At 41.3% G+C, this 20,130-nt stretch overlaps 1 protein-coding gene across 1 annotated transcript; it reads right to left on the bottom strand.

The window, feature by feature from the left end:
- Positions 1-5,846: 5,846 nt before the first annotated feature.
- Positions 5,847-18,534, bottom strand: SPRY3 (sprouty RTK signaling antagonist 3). Its single transcript, XM_004285938.3, has 2 exons — positions 18,140-18,534; positions 5,847-12,591 (listed from the first exon to the last, which is right to left on the bottom strand). The coding sequence occupies exon 2, from the start codon at positions 12,486-12,488 to the stop codon at positions 11,622-11,624; it is 867 nt and encodes a 288-aa protein (XP_004285986.1). The 5' UTR covers positions 12,489-12,591; positions 18,140-18,534; the 3' UTR covers positions 5,847-11,621.
- Between the last annotated feature and the right edge of the window lie 1,596 nt (positions 18,535-20,130).

The raw sequence follows: 20,130 nt of genomic DNA, 5'->3' as shown, positions 1-20,130 counted from the left end.
ATACATAAAGCAAAATCTGACATAAATGAAAGGAGAAATAGTTAAGTTATAATTAGTGTTAGAAATGTCAACATACTTCTTTCAGTAATTGATAGAACATACAGACAGAAAATTAGGAAGTATATGAAACACCTGAACAACACTAATTGCCAGTTTGATCCAATTTATATTTATATTTATAGAACATTCCATCCCAAAACAGCAAAATACACATTATTTCAACTACATGTGAAAGTATTCATAAAGAAGAACCATATGGTGGGCCATAAAATAAGTCCATATGGTGGGCCATAAAATAAGTAAGTCTCAATAAATGGAAAGAAATTGAAAGCATAGAGATCATTCTTTGACCAAAACAACATTAAATTACAAAACAATAATTTAAAGATATCTAGAAAAACCTCAGTTACTTGGATATGAATCAACACACTTCTAAATGACCCATGAGTCAAAGAAGATATTATAAAATATTTAGAACTGATTGATAAATGCAACACATCAAAATTCATAGGTCTACAGCTACAGCAGTACTTATTTGGAAATTTAAAACTTCAATGATTATATTAAAAAAGAAGAAAGGTAAAAAATCAATGATTTGGGGCGGGACTTCTGGAAATTCTGAGTGAGGACCTTGACAATTCCCCTAAAAAAATAAAATTGGACAAAATTTTCAAAAACTACCATTACAGAACTCTGTAAATTAGCCAAAGGCATAAAACAAATTGGGAAGAGTCTATTCAAGAAAAATCGCTAAACCTCAGTAAGAACAATGGGAGCCTGAGGCATTTCAGGCTGGGGATACTCCCATACCCACCTCCAGCTCCATGCCATGGTAATTCTCCAGAGATGAGGCAGGTCATAAGGAACAGCAGCTTCACTGCTGGAGGAAGTAGTCCTGATTTAGAACTGAACATGGAAAACTATCAGGGAAGTCCAATATAACAGCTAGCTTGAGATCTTGATACTGGCTGTGGCAAGCAAAGCAGCCAGAAATTTAATATGATTTTTTGGGAATATGACATCAAAAGCACAGGCAACAAAAGCAAAAACAGACAAGTGGGATTGCATCAGACCAAAAATCTTCTGCACAGCAAAGGAATCAATCAACAGAGTGAAGAGAGGGGAGAAGTGGAATGGGAGAAAATATTTGCAAAACATACATCTGATAAGCAGTTAAAATCCAAAAAATATAAGGCGCTCACTAGTCAATAGCAAAAACACCCCAATAACCCAATTAAAAAATGGGCCAAGAACCTGAATAGACATTTCTCAAAAGAAGACATACAAATGGCCAACAGGTATATGAACAGGTACTTAACATCACTAACAATAAGGGAAACACAAATAAAACCACAATGAAATATCATCTCACACCTGTTAGAATGCCTATTATCAAAATCACAAAAGATAACAAGTGTTGCAAGGATGTGCAGTATGGGAATCCTTGTATATTGTTGGTGGCTATGTAAGTTGGCACAGCCATTATGGAAAACAGTATGGAGGTTCCTCAAAAAATTAAACATAGAACTACCATATGATCCAGCAATACCACTCCTGGGTTTTTATCCGAAGGAAATGAAATCACTAACTAAAAAGATACATATGAGTATATAAGTGGTGTTTAAATCCAGGAGAGTAGATGAGATCACCAAGAGAGTGAGTCTAGATAGAGAAGAGAAGAGGACTAAGAACTGAAACCTTAGGCACTCTAATATTTAGAGTTCAGGGAGTTGAGAAAGAACCATTAAAGAACTTGGAGAAGGAGAGATCAATGCGGTAAGAAGAGAATTAGGAGAGTGTGGTGTGCTGGATGCCAGTAAAGAATGTGTTTCAAGAAAGAGAGCGCGTGGGGCTTCCCTGGTGGCGCAGTGGTTGAGAGTCCACCTGCCCATGCAGGGGACGCGGGTTCGTGCCCCGGTCCGGGAGGATCCCACGTGCCGCGGAGCAACCGGGCCCGTGAGCCATGGCCGCTGAGCCCGCACGTCTGGAGCCTGTGCTCCGCAACGGAAGGGGCCACAATGGTGAGAGGCCCGCGTACCCCACCCCCCCCAAAAAAGAGAGTGTGTCAAACATCTTTTGTGCCTCATTTCACATTCTCCTGGACCACCTTTTGTTCAGGACAGTATTGCAGCTGCTGTGTGCGGGGGTAGCTTGACGCTACCTCATTCAGCTGTATCTCACACTATTGCTTTCTGCCTTGGGGCTTCTCTGCTACCACCAGATGGGACGGACATCTGCAGGAGCCTGCTCAGTGATTCTAGGTCATGAGCAAACCTGCAAGTGCCAGTGAGTTAACACCCTCTAGGATTACCCTTGGTCAATGGGAGATGAAATCTGATGGATAAACACTCTTCTGTGTCTGGTGGAAAATTCTGAGGCACATTCCACACAGCACCAAAGAGAGTCCTCAGTGGGAATAATCCACAGTTGCCTTCAGTAGTAAACACATTAATAACATACCCTTGAACATACCCATCCCTACTTGGTTCATTCTTAGTCCTCTTCTCTTGTTTCCTGAATCACCTCCCCCAATAAACTACATGTAAGTCCTTGCCTCAGGCTCTGCTAGGATTTGGGGGAGGAGGAGCTAAGTCAGAGTGCATGATCAGGTGGGACAAATGCTGCTGATTGGGTGAATAAGATGAAGACTGAGAATTGACCATTGGATTTAGCAAGGTAGAATCATTGGTGACATTGACAAGAGTTATTTCAGTGCAAGGTGGGTTCAAAAGGCTGGCTGGAGTGGGTTCAAGAGGGAATACCCTATTTTCTCAATGATATGTGGCAAGGTCACAAGCTGGGAGTGGAAGTATGGAGGAGGTGGAGGTATTGGAGGTATGATGAAAGAGAAGGGTGAGATAGCCTTTTTTAAGAGTTGGAAAATAAACTGAAGGGAGAAACAAAGTAGAAATTGTCTGGTGGTACTGAGGGCCCACTTGAAATTTGTGATTGTGTGTTTTTCTCCAACTACATTCATCTGTTTAGATTAAAATGTGGAATAGGTGGTTATATTTAACTAAGATTCAGATTTTGTTAGGCTAGGGGTGTGCTAGGGGGAGAGAGGGTCAGCGGTGTTGTTGTGAAAGACCAGGGAATGTAAGCTGGGCAAAAAGGACTTGAGGTGGGTGGTGACAAATTTAAAAATTGTGGGAGGGCTCAATTTCGGATGGTGCTTGAGGATAGTATGAGAGAAGGGCCAACACTAAAATTATCCTCATCTCTTTTCATGCAATGATTTTATCAAAGTTAGCAAATTAAATATACCATTATGTATTATACACAAGTCATGCCAAGATAAGTTCTCAGAATGTAAGAGGACACTATTAAATATTCTGAGACACAGGTATTAACTGAGACTGTCCTGGGCAAATTGGGACATAGTATGACTCTACTCATATAGCCATTTTTATACTATAAGAAGTAGATCGTAGTAGTTAAGAGCACAGTTTTCAGAGTCATGTTTCCTGAGTTTCAAACCAGGCACAGAAAGCCTAAGTAACTTACTAAAGACGCCTAGCACATGGTGGAGCCGTCTATAAATCTTTTGGATGAAACTCATCAAGACTGGCTCCTCCATCTCATACTGTCTTGTGTGTTATTACATTTATCTTCTGATTCTAAATTCAGTGTTGCTTCTGAACTTCAGGCTGTGCTCTAACCTCTTATGCAGTAATTACCCTTTTTCACCTTCTCAGGTCCAGTCTCCATTATGTTTATTTGAAGTTCTGTTGAAATAGATCTCAATGTCCCTACAATTAATGCCTATGGCTGACACCACAACCAAATTTGATCCTTCCTTTAGAACTACAGTCTGCTTTCTCATTTGGTCCACATGCTATTTTATGCAGCTCATCTTAGGCTCTTGTGTTCATTGTTATCAGGCAAAGTACAAGCACTTTATTGGCAGTGTAGTTATTAGCAAGGAGTTTTTTGGATTATATTTTCCAGGAAATCATAGACTACTGAAACATGGCCTCTAACGACTCAGTTTTTCCTGATTGAGTATAGCTCATCACCTCTTAACTACCTGAAAGGTAACCCCTGCCTAAGGCAGGTCTAGATTATAAGTGCCCATCACTATACTTTTAAGGCCTCTTGCTTCCCACTAATTCCATGTCTACCTCCCGCTTAAAAAGGAGGCATTTCAAGATGAAATGAGGATATATTTACTAAATAGGTTTTTAAATTTAGCTTGTAATGTGACACATAGAAACAGTTTGATCATGTCTTGTTTTTAATTTGTTAGCATGGCTCAACTAAGGATAAAGGAGTGCTTTGTTAAATAAATATATTTTCGTATTTTAAAATAACTTTCAAATAAATACTTAAAAGGCGTTGGCAAAAATTAATGATGAATTAAGAATGTGTATTATACTTTCAAAATAAGGAAGACACAAGAAGTCCATTCTATAAATGGTACAGAATTCCATTTTTACCAAATAAACAAGTAGCCAGATATATGACTCCTAGGAGAACAGAAGTGGCCCCCTCTGGAAATTCCTAATATCTGGAATGGAAAGGACAGGAATGGGTCTGGATACTCTGTTCCGGGGCCCTGGAGTTCAGGAAACATGTTCCTTGCGGTTATAGATCATTCTGGGGATACTAGATCCCCAAATAATCTACTTCCTCAAATGAGCCAAATCAGAAAGCCACTTCCCTCCTTTCTGGCTTCTATAGCAGTAGCTCCTCCTAATGGGCAGCCCTCCCTGCTGGCTTTTTATGCATACTGCCTTTCAGAAGAGATGTCCTTTTTTTGACCCCCCTTCCCTCCAACCCCTGAAAGACCCCAGGAATGGGATCTACAAGTCCCATAGAAACCCTAGGCTAGTTCAGTTCTAAGGTCACATTGTAATTGACCAAGTATGAGAAGTCCAAATATCCCTTTGCTTTTATATTTCTTTTAATCCCTATCCCAGTGAGGGAAAGAGAAATAAAAGAATGACCTCTGTCCTCAGCTCCTAATTTCTTTGATTGTCACTGAGGCCAAGTTTAGTTTAAAGGTACAGAAAACCTACACAAGTGTTCAGTCTTCATACACGTTATCAGGTAGTCACAACACCCAAATGATTGATGGATTAAACTTTTTTTAAAACTTTCATTATGTTGTTTTAGACATTCAGCCTCACGTATGTGTTGTACATTAATTCCCTCAAGTATAAAATTCCTTTGCATTTGTGCAGAACCTTGTACATTAAAAGATGCTTCTACTTTAATGACTCTCACAAAATCTCTAGGCTTTATTATCTTCATTTTACAGATGAGGAAAGCAAAGATCCAGAGAGGGCACAGGGTAGAGAAAAGCAGCATAATATAAAGACAAAAACTTTGGCCTAGGAGTCAGCAGACCTGGATTCTCACATTCCTAACTTTGTCCCTAACTCACTGTGTATTTATGAGTGAGTCGTTTCCCCTCTCTGAACCTCAGTATCTGAATTTATAGAACGAGGTGACTGAGCTTTCTCAACCCTGTTTGTGTATTATAAACACCTGGAAGCTTTTTAAAAAAATCCATTCCTCAGCCTCACCTCCAAAGATCCTGATTTAATTGGTTTCAGGTTACTGTAATTTCCACACCACCAAGAAGCCAATCCAGGTAAAGCCACAAATCCAGTCTGGTATTTCTCTCTAAAGGAGAGAAACTTTGTCATTTAGTATAAGATCCAAGTACTATGGGGACATGTCCTGGAAGGGAGTTTGAAAGGCTGAAAGTTTTAGAGTACATACCCTAACTCTGAACCTCTAGGGGAGAGCTCAAGGCTCTATCCATCTCTCTCTCTCTCTCTCTCTCTCTCTCTCTCTCTCTCTCTCTCACACACACACACACACACACACACACACAATCATTCCAGTGGAAGTGTTGTAGGAGTTTGAAAAAAAAACGAATGCTGCTACAAGTCAAGGACAAAAAGGAGTTTAAATATACAACAGAGCCAAGAGGTTAATAAAATGGAGTTTTGGATGAGAGAAACAAACTGATTACAGAGCTTTTTTCTTTCACATAGCTTTTTCTTAACATTTGTTTTTCTTTCTGGACCTACATACAGTATTACTTCACACTACTTTTTTCTCTTTTTCCTTCAGTATACCTTATGTATTACGATGGGCCTGGAGCCTTCTCCTTATTGGGAGGCCTTAACACCCATTGGAAGGGGATCCTTTAAAACTTTTACAGAGTAAAATTAAGCCAACTAATTTCTGATATTATAAAAATTAGTGTTCCTTTCCCTTTTAGTGTTTCTTTTTGTCACCAGAGTGGTAAGACTTTGAAGGCTAAGATTAAAGTGTGGACCTAGGAGAAAGGGGCCAAGGGCGTCATTCAGTCTCCCTTAGTTTAGGCCTTAGGACATAGGTTCAAAATGAGCCCTTAGGATGCATTTACGGGTCACCTCATCTTATCACAATAGAACATACAGGTGACTTGAGGTTAAAGCCCTGTATTAATAAAACTAGGGTGTTCACCTGAAGGATTATCTCTGTTTTCTTTCCTTAGTGACTGGCAACAGCAGTGTTGGTCAGTTCTTCAAGGACTTGGGGGTTTCCTAATCCTTGTCATCTGTGTCTTTTATTATCAGAGACATGACCATTATCTAGTACAGCCAAAAGGATTGCTTTAATAGTTGGAGAATGACAACTTGTGTGTCAGGATTACCCCCTTCTTTTACAGGGAACTGGCCAGCAAGTATATGTGGGAGCAACATACATCACTTTGATTGTAATGACAGAAAGATCCCTAAACAACAATGAGCAGCGTCACTCGCAAGATGTCTTTCCTTGAAAGCTGTGTGTCTTGTTCATTCTGGCCTTTGAAAGCAGCAACACTGCTTTAAGGGTCAAGATAAGGATATGGGCCTAGATTGTTACTTCTCTAGTTGAACTAGGAACTTCATTTCCATGCAGAAAGAAGTCCTTAAAAACAAGTCGGGGAATATATAGGTTTAGGAAGGCAAATTTAGTATGTTTCTGAGCACCACAATAAAGCCTTATATACTTTAAAAATTGTAGGCTATCTCTAACTCACTTTGAATGAAAGTGAATAAAGATGTAAGGGAAAAGCACCAGCCTAGTGTACCAGTTTAAGTTCATATGTCTCCCTTTATACGCACACTTGCCTTGCTGTCTGTAATGCTACCCCATTGCTGCTGAGGCTTAAGATGCCAAGGTACATGCTTGGGCACCCACACATGCATTACCCAAAAGTGCAGGGGAGCTAATTTTCCACAGGGAAGGTATTTGACTAATGAGATGGGAGATAGGAGTTGAATTCTTCCCCTTTCCTCACGCAGATGGGCTGAGATACAGTATGGCCTATCATAAGAGATTGAGAAGTTAGCTTGTCATGAAACAGGTTATTCTCCCTCCTTCCCTACCTCTTTTTCCTTGCTCCTACTTCCTTGGGATTTCACATAAGCTCTTGCTTCAAGCTCTATTTTCTAAGAAACTCAGACCAGGGAATCTGGCAACTAGGAAATCTGGAATTGTCATAATTCCACCCTAACTTATAACTGTGTGACTTTGGCAGGTTATTTTCTCTCTTTGTGCATCTTTTCCTCCAACTATAAAATGTTGATGTTGGAATAGATGTTCTTTAAGGGTCTTTCTGGCTCTGAAATAATGTCTGTGTGAAGTAGGTGATGGGAAGAGGTAAGGTGGTATACTGACCAATGGACATCAGTGGATTACTTACATTTGAATCAGCAAAATGCACTCAGTATAATCAATGAGCTTGAATGTTAACAGCTCCAACCAATCTCAAGTGCCAAACATAGATTTAGTTCTACTTTCTTCAGAAAGAAATTGAATTAGATTTCCTGGGCCCTTAAAGAGAAGGCCAAGTAAACTCTTACCCTCTCTGGCAAAGTAAAAAAATTTCTCTACTGGCTCCATACCATAAGCTGATTGAGAAACGGTAACTGGCTGCAAACATGTTTTCAAAGGGAAAAGTGGAGAAGTGTGTAATGCCACCATCTTGGGAAGCAAGACAGCTAATAATATGATGTCTGTAACTATTGCTTCACTCCTAACATAGTAGCATGTTTGTTTCAACTCTCAGGCTGCAGGTGGACTGGAGTTAGGGACAGAAGCATTCACCGTTTGAGGCTTGTTATACCACAGGGGTTTATATTATGCTCTGGACTTCTATACCTGACTCTGGACCATGGACTCTGGAGTCAGACAGCCTAGGTTCAAATCTTAGTTCCAGCATTTACAAGCTTTGTTACCTTTGACAAGTCACTTAGCCCCTCTGTACTTCAGTTTTCTCATTTGTAACATGGCAATCATAATAGTGCATACATTGCAGAGTTGCCGTGAGGATTAAATGAGCTAATATAGGTGATGTGCTTAAAATAGTGCTTAGCACATAGTAAGCACTATGTAAGTGCTCACTACATTTATTATAGCTGTTGTGATGAGGAAAGATGGGCTGGAACAACAACAACAACAAACTTTTGGCTAAAGCCATATGAAATGTATCAAGGGACCAATATGTGGAAAGCAGTAGATTTAGGGGGTAACAGATGATTTAACTGCAAAAAAATGCTAAGCAGGAAACATCCTCTAGATATTCCTGTTTATACAGTACATGACACAAAGTAGAAAAATAATGAAAACAGAGCCTCTCTGCAGGATTTAGAGTTCTTTCATATATATTTTAAATATACATGTGCAATACATTAAAATATATAGAGATGTGTGGATATATATTTACATATATATATGTAAATATATATATATATATATATATATATATATATATATATATCTCACAGAGGGGATATATATGCACACTCACATGTCTGTGCGCATACCCCAACAGGACCCATCTATACATAAACCAGATGCAGTCCATATCAGGCCAACTTGGACACAAATGAGAGCCCTGACTCAGCAGATTGCAGACTGCAACTGCATTGGCGTAACCGTTCAGTTTCTTCTACCAAGTGTAAGGCCATTTAGAAATACACTGAGAAGAGCTCCTTTGGGTGTGTGGCAGAGCCCAGAGCCTCTGGCAGTGCACAATTTGCCTGAGTAAGGACTGCAGGATTGAGATATGAAGGAGCTATCAAGGAGGAGGGACTTGTGTTGTTTTGGGTCCTGAAACTAATCAGCAAACATCCATAGAATAACTTTAGCTCCAGGAACAATGCACTAGTGTCAGAATCCTTACTTATCTCAGCTTTAAGCAAATTTCAGGCAGAAGCGAAGAGAAGTGTGTGTTGCTACTCATCACCATCCAGCTTGACCCAGAAAACCGGGCACAGCTTTTAGGGGTGGCTAAGTTCAAAGGTCAATCAGGCAGACTTGTAAGGTAAAAAGAAGTTACTTAAATGGAAGGACTTGAAAGCAACATGAGAGGTGGCAGGTACTGGTTCGGGTTATAAATGTTCCAAGAAGCCAAACCTTGCATGTGGCACCATTTGCGGCGATATCATTAACATTATTAATAATCATCATGACATATTTATATATACAAAAATAGAGCAAAGCAATTCTAGAAGAGGAGGTGAAAGAGAAGGTGAGGGTCTCTGCAGCCCAAATGTCAGTACACTTCAGGGAGATTCAGAACCAACAAAGACTGAGTGGCACGTATTCCTATAGTATATAGCCGACAAGGGGACGTGGATGTTCCCTTCTTCTTCCCCCTGTGTATGACTATACATTTCTCCCCACCTTTCCACCCTGTAATACATACCCATGCACACTTTAAAAGAGATGATGATATATAAAGCTAGAGTCTGGAAGTCTTAAACTAAGTTGGAGCACCTTGATTTCAAGCAAGTGCCCTCAATCTTTGAATTCTGTAGTGAATTCTGGATTCACTTACAGAGGGAAACTGTATCTAATTCTTGCATCTTTCAGCAGCAGTCCTTAGGAGCCTGCTATCACCACTGCAGCCTTTTCCCATTGAAGGGGATTCACAGCACAAACTCTTGGTATTTCATAAGAGAGAAGTCAGTTCTCTGCATTATACATCTTTCATCTCAGTTTTCCACTGTTGCTGAAATTTAGGTTCTCAGGCAACTGCCACTGCAGACAAAGCCAGGAGCAAGCACAGTGTGTAGCAAAGGGTAGGTGCAATGGCGAAGATACAGCTTGATTAGGGCTTCCTTAAGCTTTTCTTTTGCACACTTGAGCTTCTACAAGGTGACAGAGCCAAAGGTGATGTTCACTGGGGGCAGCCTTGACACCTGAAAGTTAGCTACCCACTGTGCCCCACATAAAGACCACCACACTAGCTTGGCATGATTCCTGAAAATTGAATGGGAATGGCTTTCTGTCATTGTTAATAGAGAATACTGAACCAAGAGTCACAAGACCTGTATGCCAGGCCCAACTCTATTAACTCAGTGTGTAGCCTTGGGCAGATCCCTTCCTATTTCCAGGCCTCAGTTTTCCCATCTGTAAAATAAGGGCATTGAACTAGATTAACAGTTAAGATCCTTCCAGCTCTAAAGTTTTATGACTTTTTATGTCCATTATTAAGGCCTGAGCCATGCAGTCTCAGGGCAGTTAGCTTCTAAGAGAGAACAGACCTCTGTAATATCCTTTGCTTTGTTCATTTAGCTATAAAGCACGTCTGCCTTTGGCACTTGGGTCAGACATACAAAGTTATGAGCATCCTGATTTACTATCCTACTCAGCATGCTAGTGGAATCTGTCAGTACTGTAAGTTGATTATTGGGAAAGGGAGTAAAACTTCAACTAATTAAACCTGGAAATGTAAGATAAGTTTGCCTCATATGCTCATAAACTGGCGAGTGTGGTTATGAGTGCACACACACTATTGCTAGTGATAAGTTCATTACAGTAATCAATTTCCCTCAATAAAAATTAGTAACTAGTATAACAGCAAAGTTTGGCGTCAAAGGAAACACCTACGGAAAAACAGCACTTTTTGACGTGTTAGAGAGAGAAAGAGGGACAGGTAGAAGGAGACAAAGATTAGATCAAACAAGACAGAAATACAGGCAGAGAAAGGATTAGTCTGAGAGAAAGGGAGGGAAGGAGAAGAAAGCAGAGAGGGAGAAAGAAAAGAGAGGAAAAGTAAAAGTAGAGAGGGTGAGAATGGAGTGGGAATGAGAACAGAACAGAGTAATGCAAGAAGAGGAGAAAATGAGAAAAAGACTAAAGACCAGAGGGGCGGTAGACGGAGAAGGGGTCAGATTCCCTGGAATACTGAACACTGTTCCACGTGGACCTGTGAAAACCATCTAAGAAGAAAGCTTCCAAAGGCACTGTGGAAAGCAGAGTGACACTCAGAGCCTGCATCGAGAGGTACTACGTTGGGGAGCCCCTAAACCTCCACGTTGCTGGCTCTGTCAGCCCTCAGTGTCCAAATCTCATGCTTATATATCACCTGAATATGCCATGACAGCCATAAGGGCTGAGATGGTGGGTGTAAAAAGACTGAGGAGGAGTGGGATAGATACTGTGAGAAAGAGCAAGGCATCCTGCACCAGGATGTACTTGACCATTCCCCTGACACTGCAGGAACGAAATTGGTGAGCCCTAACTTTGGCTTGGCTACTTTTCTCCTCCTCCCCTTCTTCAAAGATGAGGCCTATGCTTTATTGATGGGGCCTAGAAGGAGAAAGCACTGGATCCCTCTTGTGGGAAGGTCATACAGACTTCTCCTGGGCCTTGGGGAAGGGCGCGCTACCAGAAGAGATTTTTCTGCACACAGTGTTGGTGTGCCTTTTACAGCGGCAGCCTGGTCGCCTAAGACTATCATAGCCCTGCTGGCACAGATGGAGGCATCCACGGGTAGGCAGGTAGCAGCACAGGCAGGGTAAGAAGAGGGAGATGAGGCTCATGGCTGCCCAGCGGACGAAGCAAGAGCCAGGCCCACAGGAGCAGGGCTCATCAGCGCAGTTGTCTTCATCATCAGTAGAACAGTGGTAGAAGAGGCCCTTAACACAGCAGAGACAAGTGCCATAATCGAGGAGGCTCTCAGCGGAGCAAAGGCAACGCTGGTTGCACAGCCAGAAGGAGGGGAGAGGGCGAGCTGCCGTACAGAGGACACATTTGCAGCGCCCACACTCCTCGCAGATGAAGAGGTGCTCACTGGGGTGCACTGCAGATTGCTCAGCTTCTCCCTTCAGAGCACCATCAGCCTTTGGGTGGGCTCCTGTTCCAGGCTGGGTTCGGATGATGGACTGGCCTGAAGGTGAGGGCGTAATGCTGGCCAAGAGCCTTTGATCAGAGGCAGTGGTGCTATGGGACATTGAGCTGGCAATGCTAGATTGGCTCAGATGCTGAGGCAAGGGCTGCAATTGATGGCACTGGCTGAGACTGCGTGGGAGAGCAGTAGGCATGGTAGCCAGGGACCAATCAGATTTGTGGGTTTGCACGATAAGGGAAGGGCTGGAGAGGGCCTGTTTACAGGGGACTGGAGGACGGTCCACATAATCATTGCTCGCGTGAGTAGAGCGCAGCTGTTCAATAGGCAGGATTTGTTGGAAATCATCTGTCACTGTGGCATCCATTTTGCCTTGATTCTTGAGTTCTGAGTGGTTTTGGGTCAGGGTGGCACTTGTGGTGATAAAGAGCCCTTGTAGTTACATGGATCTTAGGGCGCATCAGAAAATCCTAGGAGAGAGGGAATAGAAACAATGAATGAGAACACACAGGCATGAGTACTTTGCAGGGAACCAACAAACCTCGGGCCCCATCACCACCACTACCTTAAATCACTTTAGTCTTCATGTTACTCCTCTATTCTGTAATTGACCTCACCTACTGCTTTACGGGCAAGTCTGGTTATCTCATCCAGACTATAAAGCACATTGGGAGCAAAGATCTGATTATGGATTCCTGTAGTAGCCCATCATACGACTAGGGTCACAGGAGCACTTCGCTCATTAAGAGCTTTGCTAACCAAGAAATCTAGGCCTTCAGCATCAAAATTCTTATAAAAATGGAACCTAATTTCAAATGCAGAGGTCACTTCCTAAAGCAACACTGATGTAAAAGAGAAAGCCCCAAAAGCCTTCCATGAGAAGTTGCATATATACGTATACATATATATGTATATATATATGTATATATATATGTATACATATATTCTCAAGCAAAATTTTCCTTTCAGTGAAATTTATAAGCATAAATAAACAGATGATAAAGGACAAGCTTGATTCAATGAATACAGGCAAGCAAGCAAGTTGCAGTAATAGCAGAGATATGGCAGAGACACAGATGGCAGAAATTAGGCTATCTGTAGAATAATAGGAAAAAAGGCTTCCCAAGGGGGTAAGAAAGTCAAGACTAATCATCTTGCTGTTCTCCTCATTTTATAAGCTGCTTTAACTTACTGAGGAGGTAATTCTTTCTAAATGGCAGCATGGCTTCAGAATCAAACTTTTGTATACATAGGAATAACCTGGGGATGGGGGAACCACAGAAGATGAGCCCTGAATTATTTCAAATATCACCTATAATTGTACTTTTTACCGCCCTAAGTCAAGTCTATATTGATGGGATTTATGAGGCAGAATCTGCTTGGACTGCTTTTCTCTATCTTTACCTTATACAATAAACTGGCTTTCTTAAAGAGCAGCAGTTTTTATACCAAATTTCAGACAAGTTGAATATCTAGAAAATATATGCTTGTGCCTTCATTGTACCACAATCAGGAAGCGCTCGGTGGTCATTCCCTGAAGCATTTGATTGAGCCTAGTACTGATAACGGTGACCATCAGGAAAATATTTTTCCAGCAGTAGATTACTGTATTGCACCACCTGGAAGACTGAACAGCCGAAAGAGGTGTGCATAAGGAAAGTTAAACAAAAATCTAAGAGTCACCATGGGGGCACTAGGACGTAGGAAACACTAGCATGAATAAAGTGTATATTTGAAATCCATCAGACTTCAGGCCTCCTCAAAATAGATCGATTACTCACACTACTGTATGGGATGGAAAGCTTGAATGAGTAATAGAAAGGAACAAGTGAAAGAGGATAGTGCTTGATTAGATTTCCATAAGCAAGCAAACATGACACTGAAATGTGCCCGAAGTTCAATAGCAAGAAAAAAAAAAGACGTAGTTCATAAAGGACTCAGTGGCTAATAATATGATCAGACTCACTGCCTTTCGAGGCTATATCCCCATGCAAACTTATTTAGTTGAATTTACATCTGTTCATTTTTTGAAAAGAAGATTTAATTTAGTTAAAAATAACTTTTCTGGCACATCACATCAAAGAACCAGTTTGACTATAATTTCACTTTTTAGCTACTTGTTTCAGTGTTATTTAATGCAGCACAAGAGAACGCAGATAAAGACTATGGAGATTCTAAGACTCAAACATGTAACCTTTGGCAAATCACTTACTTACTTTGTTTGGGCCTCAGTTCCGGTATCTATATAATTATAGGAATGGACAAGGTGATTTTGAGGGACTCTTCCCTATTATGGTCTGTAATTACATAACTAAACAATTTGACAAAATAATTCTCTTCGTCCATACCTTCTACCTCTTCAGCCCTTGAGGGTAAACTGGGCAACATGCCCTTGTTTACTTGGGCATTCAAAAGCAACATGTTTGTCTCTTTTATCTACTTGGACTCACAATCCCCTGAAGCCTTACACCTCCACCTTTGCTGTATCTTTGTTAAGACTCATAGTCCCAGCATTAGAAAGAAACAGGTAGTTTTCATCTGGACACCCAAATAAACAAGGACACATTGTTCAGCTGGCTTGCAGGGTATGTGGATGTAGGAGCTTTGGATTGGGAAGAATCTTTTGATAATTTTATAAGAAATGAATTTATTCCCCATTGATCAGATAAATAATGTGTGGGGCTCTTCAAGTCATTTACACTGTAAAAACAATAACGTACATGCTAGATGCATTTTAGACTCACTGATTTCCCAAAGGAAATTAGATTCAAACAGACTGGAAATTCAAAAGCTCAAGGACTCAAAGGAAGGCATACTAGGTCTTAATGTTACAGGAGATAATCATATGGGATCCCAAGGATGTCACTAGATATCTCAGGGACTTGCCCAGAAGGTTGAAAGCTATGCTTGGAGGAATCTAGGTCATAATACAAATAACTCAGAGGCACGAGGGGATCCTGTCTTGGCAGCAGAAGGGTATATGGTGTTTAGGTTGAGAAGGTGTATTTGGATATTGATTAGAGTGCTGCAAGACTGAAGAGTTGAGATGCTTGGATGATTAAATGAGGCTTTGGGCATCAGTCTGGGATGATGAAGTACTACTGTTTTGCTTACAGGTAAGGGGATTAACAGGATGAACTCAGAAGGTTTCTTCCTGCCCTGTAAAATCTTTACTAGAATGGACTGTGGAAGATCTGCAATACGGTGGGCAGTAGGACCTGGGTAAAATCAGGGTGTTGAGTAGGATAAAACAGGATTGAATGACAATAAATTGTTTGCCATTCCGGATGTGCTGACTCCGATCTGGCTAACAGGATGAACTGAAATAGATACTGTAGGGGAAGGTAAGAGGGGAAAAAAAGTTGAGAAACAAATAGACAAGAGACTGCTGCAGCACATAGATTAGACGAAAAACTACTACTGCAAGCACGTTTCTGATTCAGAAATCCACTCATTAAAGGGCCATTCATTGTGAGCAGCAACAGTTAAGAAACTGACTGTGCTGCTGGTGAATTCCATATTCTATTAAGTGAGAGAGAGAATATACATATCATATATTATTAAATAGGAGCCGAGGTGATTACAAGTCTTGGCTGCACGTTGATGGGATCTAGTGATTTCTGTCACGTAGTGCCTGTGCAGTAATGAATGATGCATTGTAAACCCACTCCCATCTCAGTCCCTCTGGCCAGGTGCTCATAGCTTTCTCAACAGTTTTTCTGTAGCCCTGAAATTTGCTATGTTCAACCTAAACAGAAATTTCTTTTCTTATGCCAACTTAGGGACTAGAAAGGTAAATCCATTCAAGAAATGCTGTTTGTTAATGAAAGAAAAATGTATTTTCTCCCTGGAACCTAAAATCTGCCATGTTGACACTAAAGTTGAAAACTTTCCTATCTAAAGCCCTTCTATGCTAACACCTTAAGAGTGTTCTGATTTTTATGATAAATCCTTTCCGATACAGCATGACTCAATCTTGATTTCAAAGAAGAGGGGAGAAGAGAAGGAGAGCCTGGCTCCTGTTTTCTCCTAGTCCCATGGGTTCAATGCTGTTTTGTACCTTACTGTGTAACGGCTCTGGGGTGTGTTGCTTTTTTCTGTGCTCTGCTGTTATATACACTCGTTCTCAGAATAACTGAAAGCAAACATAGGGGGCATTTCTGCTATGGCTTTATGTGTTTTCTTAGTTCTACTGTTCCAAAGTCTGCTCGCTAAAAATCCCTCTCTGTGCAAGAGCATTTGCATCTCTATCAAAGCACTCCCCCCCTTACAAATACCAAGTTGTATATAGTTTACATTACTAACCTCTCAGCCACTGACTGGGCCTCCGTCCTACCACATACATCTTGTTGGAGCTGCCAGGTTCTCACCACATTTAACTCTTAACTTGTCACTTTGTTACCCTAGTCCTATTCATTACCTTCATAGTTTCATTAAGACTCAACAGCAGTTTATTTCAAACCAGAGAGTCTTGCAGTTTTAAGAGCCTGCGTTTTTAAAGATATAGGTGTTTTAGTAATGAGCAATACAAGGAAAAATTGTAATATCAAATGAATTCACATACTTCTAATCCTGAAGAAAATGCTAGTTGTTCATTTAAGAAGTAGGAATCTTTCTTTAAACCCCAAATCCTTTTATAAGAGACAGGAAACTTAAGTTCTGTGTGACTGTGGGCAAGTGACTTCTGTTCCAGGCCCGTTTCTTCATCTGCAAAATGAGGGGGGTATGAAAGGAAGGTTTTTAAATCCCCTTCTTGTCCTTATGCTCTAAATTTTTATGCTGGGTTTGTTGGTTGCGTTCCTCTGCCTCAAATGTCTTTCATGAAGAATTGGTGTCCTTCCCTTCAGGTTCCTTACTTCCTCACAACTCAACTTCTCAACTCTGAATCCAAGTCACTCAGATCACTAACTAGATTGTTTCCCTGCTAGAGAGACCTAAAAACAGAACAAAAAAGCCAAAATGTATACAATGTTAAAATAAAGTCTTCGAAATGTTTATTTAGAGGTTTAGGGAACAAGATTAATACTTCCTTGTGGATAAAAAGCTAGCCTGTGCCTTCTTTGTATGTATGTACGCAGTTGACTTGTTGGGAACATCACTTAACACCTGGTATATCCAAATTCATGTGATAGCACATTATGTTACAGTGAGGTTTTAATGTACCCAGAAAAGCAACAATGGTTTGCGTTTCAAAATAGATTTTCTGTCTAAGAGTTCAAGGTCTGTTTTCTGTTCATCCAACATGGTTTGCAGCATACAGAGGCAAGTGGTAACTATAATTACACGAATGGAAGGGACTGTGAACCACTGCCCTAGGTCCTATCAGATGTCTATTGGCTAACTAGACATGCTCACAGGTTCTCACTTTTGACAAAATTTCCATATGCCACACAGAGACATGTGCACACACACCCAGGCATGGATCCAGAGATTTCTAAATCATTGCTCTGACTCAATGTAAGTAGGGGGTTATGCCGTGTCAGCTTGCGCCATTTCTACCCAGGGCAAGGTGATGTGATGAAATCTGAACGATGCACAGCCCAGACTTGTGAGCCAATAGCAGACTAGCCGTACACTGACAGGATGCCCGCTGGGCAGCCAGACTGGCCTCAGCACGGGCTCTCCGTACGTTCTCAGCTTGGGTGGTTAGGCTGCGCTATAAGGGGCTTAGGCAAGCACCAAAATTCATTTAAAGGTCAACAGGCTAGAAATTGCATTGACATTTGGCTACAAAAGAGTTATTTTGAAGTTCTCCTTTGATTTAGAAATTTCCGATACGGATAGTTTTCTGCAAGAGCTGATTCATTTAAATCTCAGTTAAACGGTTTTCATTTTATTCTACCCATGCGCTTGCGCTTGTGCGCGTGCACAGACACGCGCGCGCTCTCAAACACACACACACAGACACACACACACACACACACACATACACACACACACGATGACTGGAATGAATGGCAATCTGTGCATTTCATAGAAAGAATTCTGAGGTCTTTAGGAGCTAATCTCTAAGCTTACCTTGAAGAAAGGGCTTATCCATGCTGAGAAAAGCAGAAGAACTAATGCCCCATCTGGCTCAAAGGACCTCTTCTTCTCCTGAGTCTTTAGGTTTCTCCACCTCTCTTCGGAAAGTCTGAATGAAAACTCCTTCACTGGCAGTGGAGCCAGAAACAGAGATAGTTCTGTTTCAGTCTTTCTGACAGCAGAGAAAAGGGAAAGAAAAAAACAAACAAACAAACGGGGTAGGGAGGAGAGTCAGACTTGTAGTGTCAGATACTTTGTATGGATTTTACATGCAGATCTAAACCTTGATGCACGTATTCCCCAAAGAAAGCTCAGCGGGGTAAGTTGTTCACCTCCTCCTCCTCCTCTTCTTTCTCCTCCTCCTTCTCCTATTTCTCCTCCCCCTCCTCCTCCGCCTGTTTCTCCTCCCCCTTCTCCTCCTCCTTCTTTTTCCCCTCCTCCAGCGTTTTCCTTCCCCTTCTCTTTCCCTCCCCCTTCCCTCCTCCCCCCTCCTCCAATCTGACAGATGAACCGAAGCAGCAGAAACTGCAGTTGTAGACACAGGGTATCTCAACAGAGCAATAGATACCGCTAGTGTGTGATTATTTATATAGCTTAGGGTGTGTTGGTATATAATCTGCAGAGAGCGGGCCGCGGTGGTGGGGGGAGGAAGGGGGATGAGATTGCAGTGTGTTCAGCTCAGCTAGCCAGCTGTTTTGTGAATGTAGACGTTTTCTAGAGGTCTTGTGAATGGGTTATAGGGGAGGGAAGGGATTTATTGCTCCTTGTTACAGTCTCTCTTTCTGCCTCTCTTTCTCCCCCCCGCCTCGTTTGCTTTCCTGGAGCTATAGCTCTTAATGCTTGGCTAAGTGGCGTCATCCCGTTGAAATTGAATCGACCCATTAGAACTCCCCATAGGAATCTCTGTATCCGGTCCCTGGGTAATGACTGAAACAGAATTTAAAGAGGAGTGGGGGTGGGGTGGAGAGTAACAATTTTAAGGAGGCCTCATTTAAATATCTCTGCCAATCGCAGTCCTACCAAGCCACTCAGCCCTTGCTGAGTGATTGCAGCTTCAATCAGCTAAAGAGACACCGAGCTTCTCCTTTGTTTAACGGTTTCTCCCTCCTCTTTTCCACAGTCATTCCCATTTTTTCAGCACTAATAATGATTATCCATCCGTCATCCATTGGGGGACCATTACTTTCCCTTCGTGGGAAAGTATGTTATATATTCAACAAATATTTTTGAGTGCCTTCTTTTGTGCTAGGTATTGTGGATTCAGTCAGGAAGACAAAATCCCTGCCTTCATGGAGCCTCCTTGGGACTGCCAGCCTTCTGAAAATAAAGCAGCTTTGGCCATTTTCTCTTAAAGTGAAGGACAAAGGTTTCTGGAAATTATCTTCAGTCCACTATTTAATTCAATAGGAAAAGGTCTTCCTTCTGGGCATCCAGACAGAAGCACTTGAATGAAAACAAGCCTCATATTTAAAATAAAAGAGATCTGATTTCAAGTCCTGCTTCAACGGACAAGTAGCAGGAGCTTGACCATCAACATTCTTAGGATACTTTGGTTACCCCATCTATAAAACTGAGATGGTAAATGGTGACAGTTCAAAGTAAAACAAACCTGTGAGTTAGGAAACTCAAATTCTTAATCTACTCTAACTCCTTGTGTGACCTTTGCAATTTACTTTCCCTCTAGTGCCTCAATCTCTACATTCACATGAGGGCATCTGATTGGGCAATTGCTAAAGTCCCTTCTAGCTCTGACATTCTATTATTTACACCCTTTCAGGAGGGTTAAGAAAACAAAAGAAAGCATGTGGGTCTGCATGTGCATGTACGTGTGTGTCAAAGGTGATCCAAACTGTTCTGTTGAAGTGTATGTATGTACGTGTTTACACACACACTCACATACACATACATATATACATGTATATCTGTGTGTTTGTGTGTACATATATATATATATATATACATAATTTCTAACCAAAACCATATCT

This window comes from Orcinus orca, chromosome X, assembly GCF_937001465.1.
Source record: "Orcinus orca chromosome X, mOrcOrc1.1, whole genome shotgun sequence".
Lineage (NCBI taxonomy): Eukaryota > Metazoa > Chordata > Mammalia > Artiodactyla > Delphinidae > Orcinus > Orcinus orca.
Note: the sequence above shows the minus strand (reverse complement) of the source record. Positions and strands in the feature narration are given on the sequence as shown.